Source organism: Glycine soja, chromosome 4 (genome assembly GCF_004193775.1).
Source record: "Glycine soja cultivar W05 chromosome 4, ASM419377v2, whole genome shotgun sequence".
Classification (NCBI taxonomy): Eukaryota; Viridiplantae; Streptophyta; class Magnoliopsida; order Fabales; family Fabaceae; genus Glycine; species Glycine soja.
The window spans coordinates 19,303,660-19,325,843 of record NC_041005.1 but is presented as its reverse complement, the minus strand read 5'-3'; the positions used below and the strand labels follow the sequence as shown (position 1 = coordinate 19,325,843).

Genomic DNA, 22,184 nt, shown 5'->3' with positions numbered 1-22,184 from the left:
TTTGACAATTGTTGAATCACAAACCACTCATGAATAATATAATAAGTGGTCTTATGATTCTTCCTCAATCAAAATCTTTTTATTCCACAATGAGACCTTCGTAACTCTTCGAATGAGGAGAAGAGAAATTATGTGCGACAACTCAGTATATTGGGAACTATAATTTTCTCATAGTATATTAACCTAATAGGGTTGTCATTATTCCCTAATGGTGAAACACTGACATATGCATATGTTCATTTAAGTTCATATCATCTTATTTGATAGTCTAACAGACTCACTTAATTTGACCACATAAAATAAAGTCCATTAATGATAAATAACTAATATGATTATCTTATAATATAAGCTCACTTTAATTATTGGAATAAAAAATTCTAACAATTTTCCACTTGGACTACATATTATAACAATCATATCACAATTCCTTAGGCACGCATCCAATCGCTATTTATCTTTAGATTTTCACCTTAACAATTTAGTTTATCTCATGTATCAATAATGGAATCCTACGACTTTCATCACTATGTCAAATGTGACTAGACCCCAATGACCACCACATCAATACACTCAATGACATAGATCAATATGGATGAGTATCATGAAAATTACATGTAATGTGATCTCAATTATGTCTATTTCTAGTTGGTCCAACTTAAGTCTTTAGCGAGATCAATATTAAGTCCTTAAGTGCAATTTAAATATTTCACGTAAATAAACAAGTTTCATAATAAACTTATATACCGTAATCTTTATTTATGCAGAAAATCAAACACATGAAATCTAAATCCAAACATAGAATATAAAGACTCTCACTAAACCGAGGCAGCAACTGAAACAAGATCATACAAACAACATATACACTCACGCTTTAAGTGTCAACCATTAGTTAATGGGTTAGCTAGAATATTATCTTTTCCTATATATGTTCTATAAAATCTTTATTTTCTAAATTTTTTCTTTAACAATTAAATATTTTATGTCAATAACCTTTGACTCCGTTGAACTCCTATTGTTATTGGAGTATAACACTGTCAAGTTATTGTTACAATAAATACTTAATGATCTATTAATGCTTGTAACAACAGGCAAGCTAATGAAAAAATTTACCAGTCATATCATATGGTTCAATGTCTCAAAGCCATAAGTGGTAATAACTTAATGAAATTTACAATACCATTGATGGAAAATCTATTTAAAGTCATAGATGGATTCCTTTAGTTTGCACACCATAAACTTTGAATTACCTTAAGAAAGTTTCTTGACCATATTATTTCATCAATGTTGTCATTTATAAACATATAGTCTTTACATCCATCTAATGCATCTTTAAATCAAAATAAGTTATCAGTGTCATTATATTCCTAAAAGAGTCTTTCTATGAAACCACTTTTAAGAAGTCTTGGGCAACAAGACAAGTTTTATATATCTCAATACTACCCTTTTGAGTCCCTTTCAATTATAGATATCTGTTTACAACTTATGGGGTTCGCACCTTCATGTAATTTGATGATATTCCATGAGTTATTGTCAACTATTGATTTTATCACATCATTGATAACATTAATCCACTTTTAAAGGGTTAGAACATCATATGACTTAACTAAAGTTGATTAGATATTCCTCAATCAACCTAATGTAATATTCATGTTCTTAAAGAAATACACCATAATAATCCAAAATTGTACTTCTTTTTCTCTATTGGATCTTCTAAATGACACTTCTTGAGATTGTTGCGTTTGAACCATAAGTGAAGCTTGAGGAGGAATCTTGGTGTTGTCTTGCACTAGAATAATGTCAGGAATAACATTGTTATTAATTACTAGGTCCGTTACAAAGACTTGTCGTCTATTAATAACAAGTTCTTCATCAGAGACAACACACCTTATGTTTCATTCCCCTCCAAACTCAACTTCCTCAAGGAATCTTGCATTCTTGTCTCAAAGAAGGATTTTATAATGAGTTTGTGAAACTACAAGAGCATTCAATGTAACCAACAAAGTAGTAACTAATTATCTTTAAGTCTAGCTTTCCTTCATGTGGCCTATACTTCAACCGGACATCCCCAAATGTGCACGTGTCTAATGTGGCCCTTTCCTCAATCCATAGCTTGTAAGGGGTTTTAGTACCCAAAGTGGCTTTGGTAAAGAAGAATTATACTTCTTAAGATATCCTTAAGAGTCTAGTTTTGTTATTCCACAACTCTTTTGATGTTAGGTTAGTCCAACATTGTATATTGCGGAACAATTTCACACTTATTGAAGAAAGAAAGAAATGGACTCTAAACGTTTCTCGCCTTATTTTTCATATCTACCATAGTATTTACCATCACTATAACTTTCCAATTTTCCATGTGTATGTGGTAGACAATGTTATTGCTTTGTCATGTGATTGTGTAGTGTTTTTAGACTGTTGAAATGGTAAAAAAAAAAGATGTTATCAAATGGTAAAAAAAAAAAGATGTTATCATAGGATACCTAGGTATGGTTAAAATCTTAAATTTTTAAGCTAAAGTCTAGAAAGAATAAGGATAATTCAGAGAAAACTCTCTAGTCAAATATTGGTCAACTCATTAATGACCTAGATGTTAACAATTGGATTTTGGTTTAAAAATAGAAATTAGAAGCTTGGAAGAAAATTAGTAATTAATATAATTAAAGCTAGAAATTAAGTGGGGATAATTAATGTTGATTAATGGTGATCTAGATTCCATAGAATTAGAAAAGGGGTAATTGAGTCATAAGAGTTTAAAGTGGATGACATTTTTGTAAATGACTATATAAATAGTTTAAAAATAGAATTTTAGTTTAATTAGTGGTGACCAATTAAAGTGTCTAATTATATGATGTAGAATAATTAAAATAAGTTAGAATTGTAACACCTTGAAAAATTACAGCTCAGACTGACAAAGGATACTCTGTTGTTTTATTCGTGCATGTATGAATTTAATTTCAATAGTTATATGTTTTTAGTCATATAATTTCGTGCTATATATATATATATATATATATATACATATATATATATGTGTGTGTGTGTGTGTATGTGTGTGTGTGTGTGTGTGTGTGTGATTAATTTAGTAAAGCTTGACAAAGAAATAGAAACTGTCTAAGCTAGATTTCCATCTATGCAAGAATTGCACTGTGCATTGAGTCACAATGTAATTTGTTTGTGTAAGTAGACTTTGTACAAGGTTCACTCTGAGTACACATATCTGAAGGAGGGTTAGCATACTAATCTAGAAGATTAGGATAAGATTTACCAGCTTTAGTGAAAGTAGTTTTTACCATTTTTGGCAAAATTCTACTTTATCCTTTTATAGTTTGTTTTGGAAAATTGCAAGAAGCCATACAAGGCATGGTTGAGCTCATGGAGAGCACCTCAAGGGCTGTCCAAAATGCCAATTAGTCATATTAATGGCCATTCAAAGTGCTTAAATTAAGAAGATAAAGATTGGGCCTTGCAATCCCATTGATCCAAGCATTTCACCTACAATAAGTGTTGTTTTTAAAAGACAAAGTCTAAACCGGTTCTCCCATTTTACTGAAGCTTTAAGAGAAAGAGGAGACCATATTTTTCTTCTTCTTCTTCCATGTTTTACCAAATGTTCTTAAGCCCTTCTTCCATCAAGCTTAGGTAAGTGACCTCCATTTTCAACTCTATGCTTGATTTTCACTTCATTTTCTTGGTTTATTCTCACTTGTAGTTTCAAAACCTTACTTTGCACTCTTGAAGATTGAAAACTTGAATATAAAATCTCTCATTCTTCCTTCTAAATTTTGTGGAGACTACCAAAGGTAAGGGGGTCTCTCTAACTCTTGAACCATATGCTTGTTGTTGTTGTTGAACTTCCTTGAACATGTTCCTTTGAAATTTTTGAGCTTGCCGTCATGTCCTGAATCTGTGTGCTGAGTTGTTTTCCTTGAGTTTTTATGCCAAAAAGTTCTTTGCATGTTGAAACATATAGTTAGCCTAAAATTTACGCAAATTGGAGTTTCCTAGCAAAAGTTACAAAAAGAACAAGTTTAAGGACCTTTAGTAAAATGAATTTTTTTTATGAATTTGGAATGAGAGTTACAACAGTATGGACTATTTTTATTAAAGTTTTGACCTCAAAAATAATTTTTTTAAGTTTGAAAATATAGGGTAGCATATGAGATTTATGAAAATATGACTCCCAGAGCACCGAGAGCACTAAAATTAAGTTAGGAGAAAAACTATGAAAAACCGAGTGACAAAGTGATTTTAGACGATAGATAACTTTGAAATCAGTGCCTCCATATAAATTATCTTAGAATTATTTATTTTCTGGAATTGTTGATTTATTTATTATTATATTGTTGAGATAAATGCAAGATCTGATGACTGATGCATGTTCTGAAATTGTAATAATTCTCTGTTGATAAAATTACTGAAATGTGTGCCTATATTCTATTATGATTATTGAATGATAAAACCTATATAGAGTGTGAACTTCGAAAATTATATATGTTGCATGAAAATTTATTTGTAGTATATGTGTGTGTTTGTGCATATTGTCATTTTTATCTCTACGCGTTGTGGTTTAGGTCCGAGGTAGTTTTACCCTCGGCAAATTGTTTGTTATGTTTTTTTAGATAACTATAATTACAACCATTATGTTGTTCGATTATTTTGTGTGACAAGTGGTTTTACCGCTTAAGGGGCCATGACTGGTTCCCTGAAAGTAGTTCGTAGGCTTGAGCCTCGTCTCTCTTTCTTGTTTGTTTGTTTGTACACGTCCATTAATGCATGTGGCACGAGGGCTACGTGCGCGATGCAACATCAAAAATCAAGAGGATTGGATAGAGATTAAGGAACCATTGGTTGTATTTCCTTTTGTGAGAAGGTGAGGTTACGTTGAGGAAGTGAATGATGGACAAAGATACATGGGGTATAGTGGGTAGAGAGATTCAAGGAACCTAGGGGAATTAGCGAGTGGTGACTACCCGACATTTGGTGCACTCATTTGGCGGGGTGACTCACAGGCCTCACTTTGCTAGTCCTGACGGGCTCTGAGACTATGCTTTTTGAGTTGGGAGATGAGGGGTTGGTATACGATGTATCCGCATGTAGCGATCGCTCCCGATTGTCATTAACATGATTTTGTAAGACCATCAAAACCTGGGAGGATTGGTGGCAGTGATTGGTCCTTGTAGTAAAATAAGTGTGATAGTTGCGCGCTTAGGATGCGAGAGTGTTGTTTGTTTAGATAACCACATGCAGTGGTTACGTAGATTGTATGCTTTAATTTTGTTTTACTATTGCTTGTTGTTTGTGGCATTCAAGGAGTAGAGGACTCACCCTTAATAACCAGCAACTTTTAGGTACTAACAATGCCGAGTACATTGAGGCGTCTGTGGGCTCAGTGTAGCTCACCAAGAGAGCGGGTATAGCCCTATACCATAACCTGGACTACATGTCACACTTGCCATACTTGAGTCTATGTAGTGCTAGCTAATAGACCAGATACAACGTGCATCGAGTATACCCAATGGAGGTTACAGAGGATCGAGGTAACCATTCAAATATGTCATCCGAGGAGATGGAGGAGTACCGGGAACTATTGAGGTAGTTGGAACTGATGTCTGAGAAGGAGAGTGACGATTCTCCCAAGGACACGTCTTAGTTAGTTTTATACTTCTAGTGTAATAAGTGGTCTGCTCTGGTCCTAGTTTCTTTACTATTTTGATGTATTTTGAGAGATATTTTCTCCACAGACATGTATTTTGTTGTAGTAGGGATGAAAAATGTATTTTGTTTATTATCACACTATTATGTGTTATATCTATATATTTCCTTGTAACACTACAAGTTTTATTTTATTTATGTATGAAAACTAAATTACTCTGCATTTGCATTTATTTTAATTCAATGCAACTATTTAGCATTTTCCGACTATTGCGTTTTGTAATAAAAAAAATAGTATATGAAGATGTTTTTATTATTTATAAGTAGCGGTAAAAAAATTGAAGCGTATTTCTAATATAAAATAAATTAAATCATTTTCAAACAATATTTTTAGTTTTAAATTTGAGGTGTTACAACCACACTTAGATTTGATAGCCTTAATTTTCTTTGCTAATTGAAGTTCAACTAGCTTTGAAAGACTTGAAACGTCTAGAGGCCGAGACTTCTCATAAATTAAACAACGAGTAATTGTCTATGAACTTAACATATCTTTGTCCATTTCGTGAATTTGTAGGGAAGAGACCAAATATATCTATTTGTATTGGTTCTAAGTCATCCTTAGCTCTTTTGGCACCAAAATTCCTTTTGTTTGTTTGTTTATCCTTACACCTAATGCAGACTTGAAAATCTAACAAATCTAAGGATCCAATAATTTCCTCTAGCACAAGCCTTTGAATTCTCTAGTTAGAAATATGGCCTAAGTGCTTAAGCAATAAAGTGGTAGAATTCTCATTAAACTTATCTTTTGTACCACATGTCTGTTTGTCGTATTTCACAATAGGAACACTCAAAATAGAAATAGATTAAATTTCGTCTAATAGACGATGCAACAATAACTAAATGTTGTCATTGTCCCAATGTCTCAATTAAATTCAAATGAAAGGTCGTTAAACACAACCTAAATATTCCTATATGTTCAACAATAACTTTATTGTCATTGTCCCATATAAATGAATCTTTCAGTATCACTTGGCAAATGACTCCACAGACAACTACATAAACATACTTATATATGAGTAGTAGTACCAAAATCTACCTACCAAGTGTTCTTCGGAACAAAAACTAAATTTACTTCATGAGAAACAAAAGTGAGAAGTTAACCCTTATTCGCACACAAAACAGTGCATTTGGTATACTTTTACTTCATATGCCTCACCTTTTTACAAAAGTAATAGGTAGATTTCTTATCTTGATCTCTTGTTTCTACTCTAATCGAGAAAAACTTTATGCAGTATCCTTGACTTTCTTCCTTTTCTTATTAAAAAAGACTTAGTTTGATCCAGAATCATGATAAATAAAGCCTCATTAAAGTTTTTCATAGTTAAAAATGTTTTGTCCAATTCCATGCAATTGAGAAAATTCTCAATTGACTCCTTTTAAAATTCAAAGTTTGTACCATGCAACTTTGAAATTCCAAAAAAAAAAAGAGTAGTGAAAATAAGAGTGGTAGCAATAACTACTAATGAGAGAATAATAAACATACAATGCAGAGTTTATCTTTATGATAAATTTAAAGACACAAACAAAATACCTAGCGCACCATTAATTCTCAATCTTTGGATTGAAATGACTAACTGCAAGTGATACCCTTAACATAATGATCAAACATGCGTGATAAGTCCTATCAAACAATGGTTGTCTTTGGACACTCCATTTTTTACATGGAAAATTATCCGGTGATAAATCCTGTCAAATAATAATTGTCTTTGGACACTTCATTAATATAATATAGATTTATCTATAAGCTCTATGACTTGTAATAGAGCTTATGCTTGATAGAAAGGTTATTATCATATAGAGTTAACGAATGAGATGAAGTTGAGTTCATCAAATAAAGATGAAAAATGACAAAAAAAAAACATTCATTCCCCTTCTATATCTTACATCTATAGTCTTTTTGTCCTAATGTATCTCTTTCACAATTAAGAAAAATCTTGAATCTTGGTTTGTTAATTGGTAGAATACTAGACAATTCGAAATTTTCTTGAATGATATTAAAGAAAGGAGTATTCTAAAAAATTCATAGAATTTGAAGAATTGTTTTTCTTAGAAGACATGTTAAAGGAATGTTCAGAAACACATCTACAAAACTTGCGTACTGAAATCTATAAAGAAACAATCCAATTAATCAAAACGGGCAACAAAGATCGTATGAATACGATTTTGCACTTCTCGACAAATATAATTTGTTTCTTTATTCTAACCGGTTATTCTATTCTTGGTAATCAAGAACTTGTTCTTATTAACTCTTTGATTTCAGATGTAAAACCAATCATTATAATCACCGCACGTTTACCATTGTAGGCATGTAATCCAACTAAATTGCGTCTTCCTTTGAGACAAACACAATTCACATAAATAATTACAAGCAACATCTAAGTAAATTCAACAAGATTAATCTACACAATAGATGTTACTTTGATAATATGTTGTTTCAATTAATTCAACAAAAAATACAAAGCAATTTTAATCATTTCCAAGGTGTTAAATTTACACATATTTCACATATAAGTACAAAACCCAAAATTATGTATATATCTACATCACTGTCAAATGATGATATGATTACCTAATAGTCTTTGAGTGAGAGACATGTATCACAAAATGTACAAATTCAGTTTTATCCACTGATCATTAAATCACAAATAATCTTATGAAAAATTTATTTTATAAGACTATAAATCAATGATTCCAAAATAAAATATACTTCCCTTAAAATAAGAATCAGCAATATATATACTTCAAATTTCATTATTACTTTCACAAAATAGCAATTTGAATTACATTATAATGAAATAACAAATAAATCGTGCTGTGAAATAAAAGAATTAATGGCATCAATCATTATCTAATGATTCATAAATACTAAAAGAAACTTTCTTTAATTCATAAACCATATATTATCTGCTGATTCAAAACAATATAAAAAAATCCCAAAAAATATATACTAAACATGAATCAACAACATATTATTGATTTCAACATTACTTTCAAACAAATCAATTACATCACGATATAATGTAAATCACAAATCATGCCTTACGCAAGATATTGGCGTTGTTATCAACCATTCCCTAATTCATGAATACCCTAAAAAAGGAATTCGCACAATAGAATTACATTATAATGAAATAACAAATAAATCGTGCTGTGAAATAAAAGAATTAATGGCATCAATCATTATCTAATGATTCATAAATACTAAAAGAAACTTTCTTTAATTCATAAACCATATATTATCTGCTGATTCAAAACAATATAAAAAAATCCCAAAAAATATATACTAAACATGAATCAACAACATATTATTGATTTCAACATTACTTTCAAACAAATCAATTACATCACGATATAATGTAAATCACAAATCATGCCTTACGCAAGATATTGGCGTTGTTATCAACCATTCCCTAATTCATGAATACCCTAAAAAAGGAATTCGCACAATAGAATTCTAATACGGGTCCTTGTGCTTCTTCCCCCCCCCCCCCTTTTCTGAGTGATAAGGATCTGCATAGAATTGTTAAGCATATCTGATTCATAAACAAACCTATAATTCATTCTTAATTATAACAGGCTTATTGTAAACACTTAATTTATACCTTTACCAGAGAACATAAAAAAAAAAAAACATTTCTGGAAAAAGAAAATCGAAACATTCCTTATCATATTACATGCTTTCAACAGAGTATATATATATATATATATATATATCCACGAGAATCCTTATACACTACATTATAAAAGAATGGCAAAAGAATATAGACACCATTCACAAAACAATAACAGCATCGACCATTATTCACCAATTTGTAAATCTATATAATTATACATTGTTCAAGAAAATCCTATGTCGGCTTAAGACAAATGAAAAACTCCAATCCTAATAATCAAACAAACAAGATGCTGATACCACTTGTTAGAAATTTTTAATCTTTAATTAATTCTTATTCTTTATGGGTAAGGTAAAATTTGCAAGTGCATATAGAATAATTCATAAAAAATTTTATGATCTACAATATATTTGATTATTAAATATTAAAATAAAACACATGAATCCGTAATTGGTTATTGATTAAAGCATTTTTTAACAATCGTTGAATTACGAATAACAGATGAATAATGTAAGAGATAATCTTATGGTTCTTCAACCAGAGTCTCTTTTATTCCAGAATAAGACTTTTGTAACTTCTCGGATGAGAAGAGAAATTATGTACAAAAATTCAATATATTGGAGACCATATTTTTCTTAGAATGTGTTAATTTAATAGTATTCTCATTATCTTTAATGAGTTAATATTGACATCTTATTTAATATTCTAGTAGGTTCACTTAATTTGATCACATTAAATAAAGTTAACTAATGATGAATAGTTAATTACTAGTGCAAAATACACATTTTAGAACTAAAAAATTGTTATTAGAACGGTTCAATGTTAAACCGATCTAAAAAGAGTTTCTTTCTAGAACAGTTGAATATAGAAGTGTTCTAAAAACTCATTCCCCATCCATTCTCCAAAACCCCGAAACATGATGCACTGCTGCCCAAACCTTATTTTGTGTTCCCCTTCCTTCAGCCTCAGTCGCATAGTTGCATCAACGCCCTATGCTCCTTCATCACTTGTTGATCACAGCGATACCAAATCTGCAACCGCTACGCTGCGTTAAAACCCTCGTCACTAACACGCTCGTTGAAAGTCTCACCACCGCGGTTGAGCGAGTTGCTGGTGAACCAAATCTTGGCTGGCGAGGTTCGTTCTCAGATCCTGCTCTCGAACCACTGCCAAGGGGTGCTTCTTCGCTTGCTTCAGAGCGCCCGCGGCTCCTCAGCCACCACTGTATGCTGCCTTCTTCTCGTTCCGGCAAACACAAACCAAATGTAACTAACCACTGTTGGCAACTTTTTTTTTTTGGTTTTTTATTTTTTGATATCGGGTTTCTGCTAGTTTGTTCGCTTTGCAGAAGCAAAGGTTGAACGGTCATTGAATAGTTCTGCTGATTTTTGTGAGAGTTTTTGTGTAGTTTTGGTTTTAGTTTTCGCAATATGAGGGTTTTGGTTTTAATTTTCTCAGTGGAGATCTAGGTCTTAGTGCGATTTGGACGTCACTGCGAGAACCACGAGGCGAGATCTGGACCTCGTCCAAACCCTTCTTGGCTTCTTCTAATGCCGCTGCTAAGTATTCATATAAATAAATTAGTTTACTGTTCTATCTTCCTACCTATCTTAGTTTTTTACGGAAAGATTATGAAAGCCTGTGTTGTGTGTGAGGGGTTGAGTTTTTCTTCTATTTTTTTGCTGTCTATGCATTTGATTGAACTCTGATTCTTTTTTTCTTTTTACACTAAGTCTTTGTTTCTTATTGCATATATGTGAGAGTGACTTCAACCCTTTACACTAAGCTCTCTTTAGATGAGGCAATAACAATATACATGATTTGAATAATGTTCTGTGTTCCTCTTTATTTGTGCATTGTCATTGCATTATTCCATATTTATTGGCTAATAATCCATGCACTATTCCTCTGCTCCACCCCTATTCCTAGATTCTGAAATTGGAAAGAATATACAAAGATATGGAAGAAAAACTGCTCAATCGGAAGTCGTGTTCGAAGATTGCTAATTTGTTTGTGTACTTGAATGAATATGTTCTAGAAGAAAGTAGAAGTATAACAACCATGCTTAAACCCCTATCCCTATTCTGTTTTAAATGAATTTAGATTCACCTTTGAATCATTGAATAGATGATGCCTATGTATTTGATATGTTATGATGTGGTTTAATGTGTACTTGCTGAATTTTGACTCTTACTATACAAGTCTATCTTCAAAATTGCTATGCAACCAATCTATAATGTTTTTAACTTAGTCCTTTTACCCTGTTCAAGATTTATATGTTAGATTTTAAAACCAATTTCTCTCAATTTGGACATTTCTATGATTTATAGTGATATTTCTTTAAGATATATTCAAAATGAAATACGTGCTGGAAAACTTATATGTAACTTGGGTTTACCATGCATCTAAGTTGTGTAATGCTTGAATCCTTGCCTACGCATGATCCCCTAACCATAGTCTGTCTATAGTATATAAATTTCAAACTAGAACCAAGTCTTTTGTCATGGTTACAAGTGTGTTATGCATGAGTCGCTGGTGCATCTAAGTTGTTTTTATATTTTTGGAAGAAGGGTTCATTTGAGGTTAAAGGGGAAGCAAAGGAGGAAACTAATCTTTGTTTGGCAGCAGCAGAATTACATCTTTCGCCTCTTCCGACTAATCACTGCAGACTGCTCGTGTTTTATACTGTTGTTGTTTTATAATATATCAAAATTTCACACGTCAGATTTTATTTGGAGAGCAGAACCTATGTAGTATGTACACAGAAACAGATGCTTAGTTACTTAATTTGGTATATAAGTCATGATGCTTTAAGTGACACAGAGAGGATATTTACAATTTAACGAAATGGTTTAGTTGGTAGTGTGTTGTTTTGAACCTTTTTTTTTTCCTGTTAAATAATGGTTTCTACATTTAAGTATTTTGATGTTATATAAAATGATAATTATTTCTTCAAAGTAAATTCAAACAAACATGCACTTATACTTTTCTTCTGCTACTCTGGCCTGGTTACTGCTCTTTTTGTTTTTAATCTTTTTGAAGCATTTTGTCACATATTGAAGGATTCTCTTGACACTATAAGAATTCCTTTTAGTTTTAGTTTTTACAAATTGATATGATTAAGAGTGCGTGTAAACTATGCATTTTGCTCTTAAAAATGAATGGAGCTTATTTTTATTGAAGAGAAGATAACAAAAAGGGACTTAAAAAAAAAGGTCCCCAATAATATTTTATGTCCTTATAAAATAAATAAAAATGTTCATTTTTAGTCTTAAATTTTTTTGGTATATTTCTAGTTCTTATATAAAATTTAAATATATCATTGTTTTGGCTTGGAGTTAAGTTTGGATTAATTGAGCCTAACTCCAAACCAAATTAAACAATGATATATTCCAATTTTAGTGACACTAAAAACATGCAAATTAAAAAAAAATCAAGAACTAGAAACATACTAAAAATTTTATAGGATAAAAAAAAAACATTTCTAATTTGAAAATCTTTTGGGATTTTTTTTTGTTAACACTTGTCATCCCCTACCACACTCTTCTCCTCATCACTTAAGTGACACAAACAACCTGAGAAATCTTTGCCACATCAAATGATCAAATGAGGAGACACATCCTTAATACAGTAGCTTGTCATCATTTTCACTTCTTGGAGAAGAAACAACGACATTTGTTCAGTCAGAGAATAGATGCGGTTAAGAGATCCCATTGTTCTAGTAGTCGTCGAGGCCACTAGAGTCAGGGTACCAGAGGCAGTTGGCGATGATGATGGAGTGGATCTTGATACTGAAGTGTTGTGACCACTTTCAATAGTGGTCGATGAGCTTGTCATCGAGGTTGTCAGGGAACTTCTTCACGTCATTGGCAATTTTATATAATTTCACCAAAAAGAAACTTAATTATTTAACAATTTTATATAAATTTGACTTTTTTTTTATTCCTATAAAATTTGAAATGTTTGTTTTTGGTCCATGAGAATTTTTTATGTTTCTAGTCTATGTAAAATTGAAATATATTATTGCTTGGATTGGAGCTAGGCCAAAACGGTGGTATATTTTAATTTTATAGACATTGAAAACATATAAAAAAAATATTATGAACCAAAAATAGACATTTTGGAGTTTATGCTAATTCGTGCACCCACTTCAACCAACTGAGCTAGACCCTCTTGACATAATTATAAAGTTACTATATATATGTATATTATATAATTTTAAAAAAATATTTTTTTAAATACTTATATTTTAAATTTTATTATTATTAAACTAATTTTATGGAATTTAAATTAATTCCACATAATATACTTTATTTTATACATGTACTTTTGTATTGGAAAAGATAATTATTTTTCAATAAAAATAAACCTTTTAATTTTTTATCTAACGATTTTTAATTTAAAAGGAATTTATAAGTTGAAAAAAATCAAAATTGACAAATAGCCTTTACTTCTTTTTTTTAAATTATATTTAATTTAAAAGAAGCTTTTAAGTACAAAAAATTTTAGATTTTACAATTATAATTATTAAATATATTCCATTAATAGTATATTTAATAGACTTTTTGTTTCAAGTCATCATTAAAATGATTTTTTTTATTAACTAAACTATTATTTTTACATTTTTAAAATTAACAGTTTTAAATATATTTATTTTAAAAAAATCATTATCCTTAAAATAAATTTATATACATAAAATTATTTTTCTACTTTTTTAAATTTTATTAATATATTTTTTCATTGTATAAGATAATTAGTTTTAAAAAACGAAAGCCTTTGAATTTATTTTACCATACAATTTTTAGCTGTAAAGGAGCTTTTAAGCTAAAAGTAAATAAAAAATAACAAACAACTTCTACTTGTTTTTTTAAGCTCTTACATTTAGCTTTAACTTAAAAGAAGGCTTTAAGTTGAAAATAAATTAGACCCTCTCTCTATATATATATACATATATTAATACTCATATTTATAATTTTATATATTAATAAAATTATCAAATAATTTATGCTTATTTATCAAAATATATTGAATTGAAAATACTGTGTTATAACTATATAAATAAAGATATATAAGTAAAATTAAATTTATTTTTAATAATCCTATATTTAAATTAGAGAAATATATTCCTATTAATTATATAAGGATTTATACATGTGATATTTTTTTATTATATTTATTAAATGTCTTATTATTTGTTTAATACTTTCTCCGGAGCAAAAGAATAAGACTAAAACTGATGCAATCTTAACTGATTTAGTCTTTTAGAGCATATTTAAATTTTAAGACAAACTAATTGAAAATTAAAATAACAAAATTAAAAATAATTAGATCATATTTCCTCTGGTTCTAATCATAAGATCCAATTAATTAAGTCATTAGACTCAAAGAATGTAATTAATTTAGTTTAAAATATTAAATATGTCTTAAACTAGTTTTTTTCTTCTTCAAAATTTCTCCTATGAACAAACCTAACAAACGTTAATAAATTATGTTTCTCTTATTATCATATCTAGAACGGCTTTAATTAATAGTATGTTAGTAAAAAGAAAAATAATTAATGTAGAGAACATTTTAAAAGTGGATCTTATGAAAAGAATCAAATCACACTTTTTAATTTGGATCTTAAATAAAAAAATAAAATTCTTGGGCCTTATAATAAGATCAGGAGGGAATATGATTTTTTTTTCTTTTCTCTTTTAAATAGCCAAATAAGTTATATTAATGAAAGGCATGAAAGCAAGCACGAGACGTGTTGCCTCCAAGCAAAAGTTTTTCAAAATAGAACTTACATGAAGTATCCATGAAGTGGTTTAAACAACCATATTACCCCCACCTCATGCATACATGTCACTCGTGTATGGCTTGGTCAAAACATAAGTAACCCCATCCTTCTCACACTATGTAATATTATTTTTTTAAAATGTTTGATGAAGTGATTTTAATTAATTTGTAACAGTAATTAAATTTAATTTAAGTGTCATAATTAATTAATTATGAGACAATCATTTGTTGTGTTTATGTCTATGTTTATATATATGTCCTATTGTATGTGTCTTTTGATAAGGTTATAGTGTTTGCACTTAAGTGAATGAGTCTTTGGTCACGAAAAAGGGGTGGGTAAGTTTAGTAAAATTTGGGGTGTGAAGAGAGAAAAGTTAGAAAGTCATATAACCCACACAAACCTTTCATAAATGTGAACCAATTCTAAAATACTCTCATTTTCATTCCCTTCTTCCTCTCCAAGAAGAGAGCCCTCCATTGAAGAGCCCGAGGCCTTGATTTCCTTTGCTCAAGGAACCATGTGATTGAGTTTCTTTCAAGTTATAGGATAGTTCAATAGTAAGAAACTCTCTTCTTTTCCCTCTCATCTTTCATTTTCGTTTTCCTCCCACGAGTATCTTTGGGAGCTCATAAAAGTGCTCATAGATGATGTTTTGATGTTGATTTTACTTGTTTTTGGGGATTGGGTGCTATTGCTTGGTGTGTGTTGTTGTTAGGGTGGAGGAAAGTCCTCATCTTGGATCCAAAAGTCTTCTCCTTTTGAATTTCTCCTTCTAAAGGTTAGATCATTGGTTTGTGGAGGTAAGGGAAGCTTTGTCCCTTTTCATGTTCTTGAAAATTAGGGATTTGAGTATTTGTGATTGAATGAGAATTTGATGATTTTGTGTTGGAAATATGAAATTATGTGTTTAAAATTGATTAGAAACATATAAGGAACCAATCTTAGACCTGTTTGGTTGTGTAATTGGGGAATTGGAATCCCAAGTTGTGCAGAAAAATGACAACTTTCGTTTTGCTGTCAGACTTTTGTGCTAAGCGCAAAATGCTTCTATGCTAAGCATCATTTTTCTAGAAAACAATAAGCCTCTAGACCTGTTGTGCTAAGTGCAAAATGCTTCTATGTTAAGCACAATTTTTTTGGAAAACAATGAGTCGCTAGACCTTTCGTGCTAAGTTTGAAATATTTTTGTGCTAAGCGTGATCTGTCAGGAAAAAGAAATGTCATGTTTTATTAATTCTTGTAAATGCAATGACTTGCTGATGTCTTGGAATGTAGTTAATGAATGTGTGGGAGCTTGGAAACGGAAATTGATGTTGTATGGCTTTGAAAGAAAGTTGAAGTTGATGCACCCTTTGTTTACAATTTCTATTTACCTTTAAATATGAGAAATGACTATTTATTGTTGAGATTTCCCTATTGTTGATTTAGATATTTGTAATTATTGTGGAGAATATTCTTTGTTGTTAAGAAGACTAAACTCTTGACCAAATGATTGTGTTAATGTTGAGATGATATATTATGTTATAGTTGGGATAATTATAATTTTGAAAAGATGATTATATTGATGATGAGATAATTATGTTAATTGGTTAATGTCTTATGTTGGGTTGATTTCATTGATAATGATATTAATATTGTTTGATGAGGTGAATGTGTTGATGTTGATGAGATGATGAAAATGGATGATAATCTTGCCTTGTAACCATCCATATTTGTTGGAAGGGTTAACTATGTTCTTTGGAAATGTTTTTGTTAAAAAGAAAATGATATACTTGGGAGGACGAGTTTCATGTCAAAACTCCACCTCACTAAAGCGGCCCAAGGGTTTCACCTTGTTGGATATCTTCCTAAGTATCACCTCTAGATTTTGACTTCAAATGACGTGCCAAAGTGGTGAGAACTACTTCCTCAGAGGTCTAGTGAATTTTCAGTGTATATGAGATGGATTGTTGCTGATGGTGAAACTTTAATCCTTAAGATCGACCATGAGTGAGATGATGGATACAAATGTTTCGTATCTTAAACCTTAAGGGATTCAAGTTTAGTTGTTGTTGTGAGTAGGCACATAGTGCTAAGAAGGCCCTCAACTTCGTGTTGGAGGTTGTTGGTGATGGCTAACAGTGGAAGGGCCTATAGAATGAATGGGTGGGCAAACTCCTAGATAGGTTAAGGTCTTTGCAAGCCTTGCTAAGATAAGCCACTACCCACGCTCATCCATTTTCGATAAAACCACACTTTTTTCACAGGATTAATTTGGGTCTCCTCGAATGGTCAGATCATAGAGTGCAATTATGTTAAAGGATGTACTTGGGTTAATTGCTCATTTAATGTAAATCTCTATAGAGTCGAGTATGTCTTTGATGTCGATGATCGATGAACTGGTGATGATGATTGTAACAACCCGTCTCTTCGCTACGATATCACTACTCTAAACTGCATAAATTTTAATTTTTCAATGAAAACTCCATTAATTTACTTATGAAAAATGAGAGTAAATTTTTTGCAATATACATTCATCAAACAATGCACATTTACTTAAATGAATATATATATATATATATATATATATATATATATATATATATATATATATATATATTAACTCAGTACACATCATTCACATACATATAATTAAATTTGTGATTTACATCCTCAATTCGAAAAGAATTATAGAACCAGCTACGGAGGAATTGATTAACAAAACACAACTCTTTTCCAAAATAATCTCAATGTCATCACATTGGCTTGGCGGCTCCACAAAAGAATCTCACTTCACATACTCTATTGTTGTCCATATGCTCCCACGAACAAAGGTTCGTGATCATCACATGTACCAACCACACGATACAAAAATTGTAAGGGTGAGTTTATTATAAGAGAAATCAACAAAAAAATCAAATGACCATGATTAGTAAGAAAACATTAACAAATACCATAAAAATACATAAACATCCATTAGCTCAACATACACTCAACAAGTAGTCATCAACCTTCCACAATTCCAATCAATCATGCTCAGTGTAATGCATGTGCCTGACCTCAACTCTTAAATGCAATGTTATACCATTCGTCGGGAAATAGCCTAAGCGTGTCCATGCGACACTTTCACTTAGGAAAAATAGGTAGCAAGTGTCGAGGTCACCCTGTCATGCACAGACAAATCCTCCCCATGGTGATCAACCTGAGTCTCAAAGGAGTTCCAAATCGAGTGACATGCTCCCAAGTACAAGTATTCCCTCTCATTAAAAATTACAACAAAGCTTATACTATTTTCATGCAATATGAAGTATGAAACATGGGCACCATCAATGCTCTAACCGTGGATAATTAAAGATTTTAAGTCATCCCCCTTTATAGATGTTTAAAACTCTTTAACCACTCTATTTTCCCCACTAGGAATATCTATGGCCATTGTATCCCTGATGTACATACACAACATACATCATGACAATGAAATTTTCAACATCAACAACATTTCATCTCAAAGTCATTATCAACATCAACATCATCTCATCTCAATGTCATTCTCAACATCAACATCATCTCCTCTCAATGACATTATCAACAACAACCTCATTATCTCATATCAACATAATCATCAATAACAACATCATCTCATATCAATATTATCATAAACACCAACATTGTCTCATATAAATTATTATCAATATCATCTTCAATAACAACACCATTCTCTATCAATATTATCATAAACATCAATGTCACCTCATATCAATTAATATCATCAATAACAATATCATTAGTAAATCACATTCTGCACATACATACATATATAGTTCATGCCTGAGATTCACACTCCACAGGTCTTCAAACAACGCAAGTCTAATAAAAACACTACTAAAAAATTAGTTTTTTATGACACACTTTCTAAGACGGTTCCCAAAAACTCGTCATCGTATATAAGACGGTCACAATTTCGTAAATATGTAGTGTTTCAACGAAGATGATTTTACAAAAATCGTCTTGGAAACTACCATTCCAAGATGGTTTTACAAAACCGTCTTTATTTATTGCGGTCAATGACAGTCTTGCACATGAACCGTCATTGTCTATTCACATTCTGTCAGCTTTTTACCACATGTGTGATATCTTTTTTTCATTCATTTTCTCCTTTCTCGTAGCGTATGGAAGACGTTGGATCCCTCTTTCTCTCTCTCTCTCTCTTTCTCTCTCTCTCTCTCTCTCTCTCTCTCTCTCTCTCTCTCTCTTTCTCCTCTCTCTCTGTCGGCTGGGAAGAGGTCTTCGGTTTGGAGGAGCAGCAACGACGCCACCTCCAGGGACTCCACACGAAGGGAGTGCTTTGGAAGCCACTGTCGGAGGTGGACTCGTCATCGCTGCTGTCATCCTCAGATCCGTTGTCTTGCGACTCTCTCATGGCGACGAAGTCTCCGCCAATGGAAACTGCCTATTCACAGTGTCGTTAAAGGCAATGGGCAGAGAGAACGTTGACGCATAGAGATATACAAGAAGGAGAGAATAGTAGGTGCGCTGAACAAGGTTGGGATTGCGACACGCAACAAATAGGGATTAAGGAGCTAGATCGAATAGTGTAGGGTTTAAGAGGGGAAGGGATATGGTCCTTCATGTCATGCATACTAGACTTCTACTATGAGGGCTTGGTCCTTCCGCATCTTCCCAAAATGGTTGTCAACATCGTTAAGCTCCTCAGGGATTCTGATTTTGTCGTTAGGGACGTCAGTGTCAACACGGTTGCTCTTCTCACCTCCAAATTGGGTCGAGAAGGAGACAAGAAGGAGAAGGTGTTTGTTCTACTGGTCATGCCCATCTTCGAGGCTCTCGACAAACAGAATAAGCACACCCTATCCGGCTTCGCTCTCTGTTTGGCTAGGATAGTCAACAACACACACCATTTTTCTGCTTGTTATGTATTAGTATATTAGTTAATAAGCTCCTGCTTGATTTTTCTAAATAAAACATTATTTTAACATGAGATCAGTGTCCATTGTTTTAACTTTTAACACTAGCAAAGAAAAAGCTTTTTCGTCATTAATTGGGTCTTATTCACAGAAACCTTCTGTTGCATAGGGTAGAATTGGTTTTTAAGCATAGCAGAATGGAAACTTGGGAAACTTCTGGATACCAAATTGTGTTCAATTCCCAGGTAAATTACTCACTTTTTTTTTGAGTCCTTATTCATTTGAATGACCCTTGCTTTTTTTTTTTGGGGGGTAGTTTGGGTGATGCTGATAGCAATGCTCTAATTTTGCCAACTAAGAGGATGAGGAAAAGGAAAGGGAAGGAACAAGTAGGGATAGTTGAACATGTTTATTTGTTCATTCAATTTGCATGTTTACAATTTTTGTCTGAACAAAGTTCTGTTGACTTAGGAAAATGGAAAAGTCAAATCAAATAAGAAACAAAAATTGTGCAAACCTCAAAAAAGGAAGATGAATAAGTTAGAGGTTTGTTGGGTGGCCAAAAGGGGAATGCTTTTTATTATCTTCTCTTCTGTATTTCAGTTTAGTCTCAGTTTGTTTTGTTCCCTTTGTTTATGTAGGATGACAAGGAGAAGCAACTTCTGCTGGAAAAAGCCATTAAGACATTGAAGTATGTCAATAACTTATTATCCAGTTATAGTTTCTGCTTTAATGTTGTTTTCTTTGGAAAGCATTAAGTTGTTGACCGAAGTTTGAATTTTTATTTTTATTTTATTTCTGTGAAAACACACTTCCAGAGTATGCATATCCTCTTTTGCCATCTTCATGCAATATAAATCGGGTTTGTATTGTTGAAACAGTGATAGTTTTATGGAAAAATTATTTAGTGTTGAGACTGTTTGTTTACTGGTGCCATCATACATTTGTAGGATGAGACTATGAAGGAAAAGCGTAGAAGGGTTGTTCATCTATTAAAAGAAGGATTGGAGGTTTCATATGATGGGAATGGTAAAACAACTCAAGTTCCTCAGGTGAGTTTGTCTGTTACCTGATTATGGTCATGGCGTTTATCATTTTAATAAGCTTACCCACTAATTATTCTCTTTTAATTTTTGAAATTTATCAGTTTCTTTATGAAGTTGGTTATGGTTCAAGTAAGGGTATTATTGGTGTTACTCAACCACGCCGGGTGGTAGTTCTTGCCACAGCTAAGCGTGTGGCATATGAGCTTGGTCTTCATCTAGGGAAGGAGGTTGGTTTTCAAGTTAGATATGACAAGAAGATTGGAGAAAGTTGTTCTATCTTGTTTATGACTGATGGAATTTTGCATTGAGAAGTTCAGTTTATTATATTCCACATCTCACTTTAGATTGTAAACTGAAAATTGATTTATTATAAATTTACCTCTTTCATTTGTTTACACCATGTTTATTGTGATCAATAGTTGCAAGTATCATTCTTATCAGCAAAGCAGTGTTGCTATTATTTTATTATTGTTGTGATGATGACTCTGCTATATTAGGATAATGCTCTGACGCAATTGTGCCTTCTTATATTAGTTACAATAGAACAAGATTTGTAACAGAGTTACAAAATCATATGTATACTTGGTGTAGAATGATATTTTGTTGAAGCATTATTCTGTCTTAATACTTGATGAGGCTCACGAGAGGAGGTTGAACACAAACATTCTGATCGGGATGCTTTCACGTGTAATTAAAACTCGCCAAATGGTAAGTGTTAAAGTGATTTCTTTTACAAAGGAAATATTTTAATCAGGATGGTCTTTTATTTTGCTATTATGCCACCTTGCGCTTTTGAGTGCCACCTTGCAAGTACAAGACTTGACTTCTGGAAAGTTATTCCATACTCCTCCACCTGTGATAGAAGTTCCTACAAGGCAATTTCCAGTAACAACTTGAAGGCAGGTGTGTCCATGTTTAAAATCTGTTAGAAAATACATGTCAGCCCTCCCTAAAAGTATTATAAAGAGAGAAGCATTGGGTCAAAAAAGGGTGGGAAATATTTTAAGCAAGTTAAAGAGCAGGCTGATTGATAGCTCTGCTATGCTAAGAATGGTGTGGAAGGAGAATCTATGGGAATTTTTTTCAGAAATTTTGGATTGTTTTCAGCAGAGTTTTCACAAGCACTTTGAAGAGT

At 31.8% G+C, this 22,184-nt stretch overlaps 1 protein-coding gene across 1 annotated transcript; it reads left to right on the top strand.

Moving 5' to 3' along the window:
* Nucleotides 1-10,233: 10,233 nt before the first annotated feature.
* LOC114409488 lies at nt 10,234-12,141 on the top strand. The gene is made up of 2 exons (XM_028372971.1): nt 10,234-10,588; nt 11,894-12,141. Exons 1-2 carry the CDS (start codon nt 10,316-10,318, stop codon nt 12,023-12,025), a joined length of 405 nt encoding a protein of 134 aa, XP_028228772.1. The 5' UTR covers nt 10,234-10,315; the 3' UTR covers nt 12,026-12,141.
* The last annotated feature ends 10,043 nt before the right edge of the window (nt 12,142-22,184 follow it).

Bases quoted from the DNA above. Each gene is read 5' to 3' on its own strand.
- LOC114409488 (XM_028372971.1), top strand. From the start codon at position 10,316: ATGCTCCTTCATCACTTGTTGATCACAGCGATACCAAATCTGCAACCG. The intron at 10,589-11,893 runs GTAACTAACCAC...TTTTGGAAGAAG, and splicing joins CCGGCAAACACAAACCAAAT to GGTTCATTTGAGGTTAAAGG.